Source organism: Dendrobium catenatum, unplaced genomic scaffold, assembly GCF_001605985.2.
Source record: "Dendrobium catenatum unplaced genomic scaffold, ASM160598v2 fragScaff_scaffold_1429, whole genome shotgun sequence".
In the NCBI taxonomy this organism is placed as follows: domain Eukaryota; kingdom Viridiplantae; phylum Streptophyta; class Magnoliopsida; order Asparagales; family Orchidaceae; genus Dendrobium; species Dendrobium catenatum.
In genome coordinates, this window is record NW_021319891.1 from 21,636 (window position 1) to 31,380 (window position 9,745).

Below are 9,745 nucleotides of genomic sequence, written 5' to 3' on the forward strand. Positions count from 1 at the left end.
TGAAATTCATAATTCTAAATTTGAATACCATTCTGAAATTTTATTTTCACCTTTCGAGGTGATATATCTTTTCTAACGGGACGATTCGATTTTAGAATTAAAATTTAACTTCAAATTCAAAATTCTTAAAGAAAACCAAGCTTTTGAATATTCATCTTTCAAAATTCCACCAAAACATGTAGTGACCTAGGTTAAGAGTTTTTAAGAGATCTAACTGTTGGATCTTGAGCTTGTAGATTGCCATCGTACAATTCTCTAGTTGAACTCAGGCCTTGATTCATCTTGGATTGATAGAAAAAAAGCCTTAGAAAGGAAGTAGCCTCGGCTCACCGGAGATCTCGTAGTCGGTGAGGTCTTGGCAGTGGATTTGAGTTGGAAAAGGACGAAAGAAGGTTGGGAGAGCTCTCATGTAAGATCTTGCAGCTTTGGGAGAGTTTAGAGAGAGAGATTACAAAATTCCCTTCTCATGAACCCTAACTTCACTATTTAAAGGCTCAATGCCTTAGATCCACGATTAGGATTCATCTTAAGGCTAATTAGGAGGGAAAGGGAGGGGATTAGCCATGGTTTGAATAAGGGAGCCAAAAAGGAAAGGTTTACATGTTTTAATTAGGTTGAATTTGACCAAAATAGGCTACATTTGATCAACCAAGGCTTGGGTTGACCAAGACATGAGTTGACCTGGTATATTTGGTCAAATGAGTCTAAGGGATGGGGGGTTTGAGCCTAAGATGGGTTTGAATTGATTTGGATTTGATTTAGGCTCAAATGGGCTAAATGGGTCAACTTGGGTTGACTCCGGGCAAGGGTATGGGCCCAATGGGTTGGGTCTGACCCACTGGGTTCAGGGGAATAGAGAATTGGGCTTGAGAAGCATTAAATTATATTTGAAATTAAAAGGAAGGGAATTGGGTAAATTTGTGTCAACTCAAGTTGACCTGGTCAACTAAGTTGACCCAGGGCCTGGGTCAGGACTCAGCAAACTTGGTTTGACCCATTGAGTACAAAGGAGATGGTCTTGGAGCCTGGCTTGGTCTATTTGACCAGGTTAACCCCCTTGACCAAAGCTTAGGGAAAGCAAGGTTAACAACCGCGTATATTCTAGCCCGCAATAGATAGATTAATGGAATCTCTGATTGGTTAATGAAGAGATTAAAATAGAAAATGTTTTCAAAATTTGATCTTAGGGTGTTACAAATGGTGATAGCAATGGCCGTCTGAATTGTTGGTAGAGCTACGGTGGTTGGTGATGGTAGGGGTCAGTCGGTGATAGTGGTGGTGGCCAGAGGTGGGTGGTGGCTGATGGTGTACGATGGTGGTGGCGACCGAAGGCCGACACCTGGCGACGAGGGCCGACAGTTGGCGACAGGCAAATGCAACGATGATGAATTTATAGTACATTGAAAACTCACCCAAATTTGAGGAATTCCATCTCTTGATACCCTACGTGTTATATCTAAAGCTAAGCTCCCTTGGAGATTATATAATGCTTCATCTTTTTTATTTGATTGGTGTTCAAAACTCTATGGGTCCATTTGGATTAAGTCTTCGAGTACCTTCAGAAACAATTACAGATGCTTGCAAGCTTAGAAGGTTTATGGATTTCAAAGTTGCTAATACTTGCCATTTGTTTTTTTGTTTTTTTGTTTTTTTTTTTTTTTTTTTTTTTTTTTTTTTTTTTTTTTTTTTTTTTTTTTCAATGGTTTAAAAGTGAGGCCTAAAACTACTAATTGTCTTTTGAAAAGAGGTATTGTGGCTAATAAAAAGTATGTTCTTTGCAATCAATTCAATGAAAATCATAAAAATATAATTTTTTACGGTGAGAAATTCTTAGTTTTGATTAAAAGTTGCATATTCATTGTTAGTTTTGATTAAAAGTCTATATTCATTGGTGGAGAGATTATTCTGTGCGGTGTTCGAAGGCGTCCGGAGGCCATTCCGAATGCGCCGCGTCATCCAATACGTTATGCATTGGGTAATACGGCCCGTTCAGAGTGGCCTCAAGATGCGTCCGGACACCGAATGCAATAATTTTTCCCATTGATGGTTGGTTTCTCCCAGGAAGCTCTTTATCCCAGTGCTACATGCAAAATCACCAGGAAATGTTATCTTCTAGTTCATGTCACATGCTGGAAATGATTCACAAAATCCCTTCAAAAGAAAATTATATTATAATTTTAAAAGATAATTATTCAAAAATAAGAATAATAATTTTAAATTAGTTAAACAACTTAAATAAGATAAAATAATTCATTGTGAAGTTAAAAATTTTACATATGCTTGTTAAAGCATCTCATAAGTTTTCTACGAGTTGCAACATGTGCAAATGTGAAAGTGATATACCTACCAGTCTAATAATGCATTATTTAAAAAAAAAAACTTATCTCTATTTAATTTTTATGAAAAAAAACATTCGATTTTGACTGCGTACCTTCTTTGTTGTTCCATAGTTTTAAGAACAATATCTTTTAATCTATTAATTATATATTAAAATATTTATTCACATTTTCCGTAATTATTGTATCTTCCCATTTTAGTGGAAAGACTTTGGTCCACATCTTCTAACCAAAGCTCTTTTTAAAAGATTTTATTATGACTTCATCTCCTTCATTTATATGCTATACAAATAATGTTTTAATAAAAAAAAATATCGCTCTTCTTCATTGACTACATTCAATTTGCACGTTTGCTTAATTTATCTGCATGATACTATCTAATCCAAATTCTAAAAAAAATTTGCATGAAATGAATCAAATCTTTCTACTGCAACTTCTAATTTTTTCTGTAATTTTGTATTTCTTCCTACAGATTTATTTATATATAGAATATCATATAGTTAGAAGAAGAAGCAGAGAGAAATTAAAAAAGTACTGTAAGATGGGATTCTTCTCACTATTACTGGTGGCAAGCCTGCCAGTCATACAGCTCTTGTTAATAGGTTCTCTCGGTGCCTTTCTCGCTTCTGGTTACAGTAATCTCCTCTCAGGTGGAATTCGTCGCGATTTAAACAAGGTAAGATAATTATAAATAAAAGAAAATTATGAAAAAAAAATATATTTCTTTAATTTATTATTATTTGATCAATTTGTCTCTTCTGCACAATTGCAACAGATTGTTTTTACTGTATTTTCTCCCTCACTTGTCTTCTCCTCCCTCGCCAAAACTGTAACTCTTCAGGACCTCATCTCCTGGTAATCAGCTAATTTATTTTTTCATTCTCTCTCTAATCTGTTTGATATCATTTAAAAATAATAATAATAGTACTTAGTATTATTTTCTTCTATTATTATTATGAGGTGGTTTATGCCCATCAACATTGCCATAACGTTCTTGATCGGCGGAACTCTTGGTTGGGTTGCTGTGAAGATACTGAGACCACCACGCCATTTCGAAGGCCTTATTATAGCCAATTGCTCTGCTGGTACGTAGACTATTCAATTAGTATTTTGCTTCGTTTGATATTGTTTTTTTTTTTTCTGGTTCTTAAAACAATTTTTTAGTAATAAAACTTTAATTTTTATATTAAAAAATTATTTTAAGAAACATCAAAAATCTGACCCAAACAAAACCTGCATTTATTACGTGTTAACATGTAAAATTTCTGTGCAGGAAACTTAGGAAATCTTATGCTGATGATTATTCCAGCGGTATGTAGAGAGGCTACAAGTCCCTTTGGAGATGAGAGCAGTTGTGGTGTGCGTGGGACATCTTATGTTTCTTTGTCTATGGCGGTAAGAGATTTATCATATGGTACTGTTCTTCGATCTGCATATTTATTCGGTTTTTCTAAGTTGTTCTACTTTAAGGGCAGGTTCAATAATGATAGGGTTGGTAAATGTATTGGGATTTTTTTTTTTTTTCTATGTATTGGGTACTAATTAGGTTGAGTTGGTAAGTTATTGTAGGTCTCAGTAGTTATAGGTCTATATTAGGTGTTCCATTGTTTTAGTAGGTAGTTAATGTGTCATATAAGTTCTTGTAATATTACAAATAACATCAATGAAATGAACTAAAGCCTCTTTGTATGTTAATGTTAGTATGAAAACTTCGTTGTAATTGATTTTTACAGCTTGGGGGTTTCTTCATATGGACACACACCTATAGTCTTATAAAAAAAGATGGTGCGAGATACGAGAAGCTAAAGAGAGAAGGTTCACCGGCGATCGCCGATGGAAGCTCGAGTGCTAGCGAAAACCACTCAGAAAATGGAGAAGCCAACAGTGATGAAGAGGCTCAGCTGAGTCTATCAACTAAATTAGTTGATGAATACACAGAGAAAACAGTCGTAAGAGAAATAAATTCTATAGTTTGTTTATAGATAAAATTGAATTGATTATATTCAGTATCCTGAATAAAAAAATTTGATGCAGTTGGAACCACTACTATCTAATGGAAAGCTGAGAAGCAGTGTGCCTTTCTGGAAGAAAATCATGGAAACAGTTCATCAACTTATAAAGGAACTAATAGAGCCACCAACTGTTGCTGCGGTAATCAATATTTTATGATTCTGAGATTAATTATAGTTCAATATTGCATTGCTAAACAGAGATTTTATCAAATTTACATGGTTAATTACATATGATGCTTCACAGATGATTGGGTTTGTTGTTGGTGCAATACCTTGGACAAAATCTCTCATAATTGGAGACAGTGCTCCTCTTGGAGTAATCCAGGACTCACTTAAGATACTAGGGTCAGCTTTCATTTTATTTTCTTTTGTCATTTACTTACTTTGGTTCCTTTTGGCATTATAAATCATATTGTTTGCTTATCATTTTCTGCAGAGATGGCACACTGCCTTGTACAACTCTTATTCTCGGAGGAAATCTTACCGGTGGTATCTCTCTCTCTCTCTCTCTCTCTCTCTCTCTCTCTCTCTCTCTCTCTCTCTCTCCTTGTGATACTTCTACACTTATTACATTTTGTATGATTTTTATTGTAGGTTTAAGGAAATCAGCAGTGAAGCCTTCCATAATTTTAGCAATAGCTGTAGTGAGATATATAGCTCTTCCCATATCAGGAATTGCTGTAGTTAAGGCTGCAGCTGCTATTGGCTTTCTGCCTGAAGATCCATTGTTCCAATATGTGCTGCTCACACAGTTCACTCTTCCTCCTGCAGTGGCTATTGGTAAAAATCTTTCTTTTTTTCACAAGGAAACATCAGATATTATGATATGTAAATAATCATTAATTGTTCTTTTAATGCAGGTGTGATGGCTCAGCTATTCGGAGTTGGACAGGAAGAAAGCTCTGTCATCTTCTTGTGGTTATACTTAGTTGCTGCCTTAACACTCACTGTGTGGTCGACGATTTTTATGTACATCATATCATAGTACTATAACTATGGAAATATTCATTTAATGCTTTTCAATTTGAAAGCAGAGAAAATGAACGCCCTTTTAATTAGGATGAATAATGAAGAGGTTCAGATTATTTTTCCAGAAAGCTAATTAGTACATAGCAATCAGGAATCATCAACAAAAAAAATCTAATGAAGGCAATCAGTGCAAGCCAGAAGGAATTGATGTTACATTTTATCAAGTCAATAATTCTGGTGTTAGCTGTGAAGGGTTTAATTTTTAGTTAATCAACGTTACAATATTTAAAAACTAGTATTTTTTTTAGTCTGCCAAATTGTACTATTTGTAAGCTTGTGGAGCCCCTCTTTTAAATTAAACTAAATTTAAAATATAATTTAAAATAATATAATAATAAAGAGTTAAATTAGCTTAGGTCAATTAAGCAAATACTCGACTCGACTCTACTCGTTCACACCCCTTGTCTAAATAAGAACTTTCAAGATTAAATTTTTTGGAATTCAAAATAAGGTGATGGAAAACTAGCACATTTTCATGCACCAAATCCGAAATGGTCGTACTTCAAATCTATGAGTGAGACACAATTGGAGTCCTTGTTGTGAGTCTACCACAGAAGTTCTTGGTTTCAACCCCCCAAGTTGGCAACAGTAGAAAGCCAAGCCCTAACCACTTTTGAAAGTAAGCTCACTCATCTAAAGGTAAAATTATATTGTGTATACGAACGTCATCTGGAGTCAAATCAAAATAATATTCTGAGACACTTTTTCCAAATAAAAAATGATCTAATTAATCAAATTAAAGCTCGATTATTTCCAACCTAATAAAACATAGCCTTAAATATAAAATACACGGCATGTGGGCATTAGCTGCATCCAGCCTACCAGTTATATCACTGGCCCCTTAATCAATATTGATATCAGTGGCCCCCTAATCAATATTGAACTATCAAAGCCCGCTTATTTCATTAAGTGCTTGTCGCCTTAACGCCAATATGGAAACCTATCAGCAGGGCATGGAAAAATATACAATAATTGCCCCCAACTTGAAGAGCGCTTTGTTATGCTAATTCCAACCTTCAATTATTGCTCCCATCCAATAATGCCAACCTTTTTATTTAACCTAGGGAAACACTTGAAGATCTAATTTAATAGACAACATTTTTTAAATTTTTTTAAGACAATTAGATAAAGGAAATTCACATGCACATCACATATATAAGACACGAATTCAAAATCAGTTAATTAGTAGTCAAAGCTCCCAACTAAATAACCAACGAGAATTGCATGTAGGGGTGTCAACTAGAGTCAACGGGGCGAATCGAACCCGACTTGACCCAACCGTAAATGGGTTGACACTAACTCGACCCGGTTTTGTAAACGGGTCAAGTTGGTCAACAGGCGAGGCCAACCAACATGGGATGAGGCGGCATGGCAGCCTGACGTGATGGAGGATATACGACGGTGCCAAAGCGGCCTACCAAAAGTTGGGTCTCGCTTTCACGAGACGACTGGATTGGCGGACAGCCATAGCGGCTTACACGGTGACCTGGCGCGACGGCAACCGGCGATGCGACTAGATGCGAAGGAACTGATGGGGACAGCGACTCAACAACGTGACGCAACTCGAGAGTCGGGCACGACTAGAGAGTAGAGATGGCAAAGTTCCTGTGTCAAAACGGGTTGTTTTCGGCTTACCAGGTCAACCCGGACCGACTTGAATTTATGATTGTGTCGGATTATCGAACCCGACCCCCGTGGGAAACCCGGAATTTTTCTGGTCGAGTCTGATTCGAATTTTTGTTCGTGTCAAAATTTGACACCCTAATTGCATAGGCATGATATCTTAGTTATCTCAAAGGCTATATAATAAATTCTTGTATTGAAGGTGTTAGATCCCTGCATGGCAGACTAGCTGTACCATAGGCAGGTATCACCATCACCAGAAGTAGAGGGAAAAAAAACAATGCTTTGTGATCTAGACAAACTATTTGACCTCACATCGTTGAAATTCTTATAATACTCTTCGCTATATGATCTTCTGGGATTTTGCAGATCCTCAATCTTACTTATCTTACTAGTTTTTACATAGCCTCGAATAGAATATGCATGAAGGATCTATTTGGGACAAATTTTTTACTGTTTTGTTTTTCAAATGTAATCACAATTCTATTTTACTATTATTTTTTCAATCTTTTTATGAAATTTATTTGCTACGAAACTGCATTTTGTAAGAATTTTCAAAAAATTTGCTCTCCTCACAATAATTTGACAATCACCTTTATAAAAGATTGTAGAAATTCCAAAAAAAAAAAATCATTGTTTTTTCTTTTGGTTATTTGCTTCACACAACGGTGATAAAATTAAACCTTTTTATGATTAAATGAATATTTCCAAGCATGGTCCTCACTTCCCCCCCGAAAAAAAATGCCATAATTTAATTGGTAATAAAAAATCGCCATCATTATTTAGGATCCTAAGCATCACCCTAAACATCCAAGATAACTTTTTTATCTCATTAGTGGAGTAAAAACCCCATGATATTTTACTTAAATTAAATTAACCTATTACCTTTCTACCACACCAAATTGAAAGAATAATTGGATCTTTTTTTTGCTTTCGTTCGATTATTATTTTGCATTATTATGTGATATACTCATTAAATTGAAAATATACAATTTTTATTTCCTTCTTGAAAAGTTCCTTGTATTTTCTTATTTATAGGAATCCATTCCTTTTAGAATAAACAAAAAAAAAAATCTCACAATAATGTCAACATGGTACCCAAGCCACATTAGCTCTATTCATCCAAAAAATTCTCATCACATGACAATTTCGAGACCTAATTCCCTACCTAATCACTCGAAACTCCTACTTACTCTTGCATTCACCCTTCTACTCTAGCTCTACTTGCCCCCACGGCATTCACCCCTCGCTGTTCCCATGCTTGCGTGCTCTGCTAACCCCTCCCATTCTCGCCGCTTATATGGTCACTCACACAATGCGCCCATCAACGAAACATTGCTTCACTACCCACTCTCACGATAAAATATGCCCACCACCACTCCGCACGCACGAACTCTTGGATTCTCCTTCCCTCCTTCCCACCTTCCATTGTTCTCTCCTCAGGCAAGTTCTTCACCCACTCATTTGTCATATGCTCATCCTTTCTATTAGTCAACACTCACTATCAATCGAGCAATTCTCTCACCCCCCTTGATCTTACACTCACTGCTCCTCGCATATATGCACAATCTACATTGCAAGCATGATTAGCCTCTCATCTCATCCAATAACCTTTTCCTTGGTCTAATCATGGACCTTTGCATTATGATTCATTAATTATTCACTAGATTTCTTGTTGTTGACCCTTTCCCGTAAGCCAGCAGAACAAAGAAAAAAAAAGAAAGAAAAATACCTCACCTGCCCTCTGTCCGGCGCCGAATTCAGCACGTCGCTGACATGTCCGTGTCTTTTCTTCCCACGATCATCCCCACGACTCATTAAAGTCGTTAAAGGCACAAAGCAACGGGGCTGAAGCTCTCTCTCTCACTCAAGCTCTTGTCTCTCATTCCCGCTCTTGTCTCTCGCTCTCGCTCTCTCCTCCGACAAAATCCCTTCGAGCCGGATCGGAAGTTACAACATCTTGATCTGAAGCAATATCGGAGCTCGCTCGCGTGGAGATAGCTTTCTCCCTGTCGTGTGCTGCTTCGACTTCGCTCTTCGACGATTCTCCATTCCAGTTGGATCGGGAGTTAAAACGGGAGCTCACTTGCTGTAAGATCGGAAGTCACGACATTTTGTTCAGAACCAACAACAGGAGCTCGCCGACTGGGAAGTTAACTTTCTCCCCTTTCACGCGCCCTCTCCGACACCTTCGTGGCTGGACGACTTCGTTCCGACAACGACTTATCCTTTTAGTCGGATCGGAAGTTACGACAGCTTGATCGGAAGCAAGACAGGGGCTCGCCGGCTGTCAAGTGCCTCCCCGCCTCCTTCGTGCTTTCAAACTTCGCTCCTTCGACTGACTTCTCCTCTCGTTGGATCGGAAGTTAACATTTTGATCGGAAGCAACAACCAGGAGTTCGCGGGCTGTGAAGGTAACCTTCTCCCATTCACGCTTCTTTGGCCAAATCCGGTAGACAGAGAAGGGGGGGGGGTTAAACTTCGCTCCTTCGACTGACTTCTCCTCTCGTTGGATCGGAAGTTAACATTTTGATCGGAAGCAATAACCAGGAGTTCGCGGGCTGTGAAGGTAACCTTCTCCCATTCACGCTTCTTTGGCCAAATCCGGTAGACAGAGAAGGGGGGAGGGTTAATCCATCTTAATTAATATTAATTATATTCAAATTATTATTTAATTATAATTATAATTAGTTAATTAATTATGATTAATTTATAATTAATAGTTAATTATTAGTTATAATTATT

At 37.1% G+C, this 9,745-nt stretch overlaps 1 protein-coding gene across 1 annotated transcript; it reads left to right on the top strand.

Annotated features, from left to right (window-relative positions):
- The first annotated feature begins 2,779 nt into the window (after positions 1 to 2,779).
- On the top strand, positions 2,780 to 5,445 carry LOC110101370 (protein PIN-LIKES 7-like). The gene is made up of 10 exons (XM_020829239.2): positions 2,780 to 3,012; positions 3,112 to 3,191; positions 3,297 to 3,421; positions 3,610 to 3,731; positions 4,070 to 4,285; positions 4,371 to 4,487; positions 4,593 to 4,693; positions 4,785 to 4,837; positions 4,943 to 5,128; positions 5,209 to 5,445. Exons 1-10 carry the CDS (start codon positions 2,878 to 2,880, stop codon positions 5,331 to 5,333), a joined length of 1,260 nt encoding a protein of 419 aa, XP_020684898.1. The 5' UTR covers positions 2,780 to 2,877; the 3' UTR covers positions 5,334 to 5,445.
- The last annotated feature ends 4,300 nt before the right edge of the window (positions 5,446 to 9,745 follow it).

Coding starts and splice junctions, on each gene's coding strand:
- LOC110101370 (XM_020829239.2), top strand. CDS start 2,878: ATGGGATTCTTCTCACTATTACTGGTGGCAAGCCTGCCAGTCATACAG. Junction 3,192..3,296: donor CTTCAGGACCTCATCTCCTG/GTAATCAGCTAA, acceptor TATTATTATGAG/GTGGTTTATGCCCATCAACA. Junction 3,732..4,069: donor ATGTTTCTTTGTCTATGGCG/GTAAGAGATTTA, acceptor TGATTTTTACAG/CTTGGGGGTTTCTTCATATG.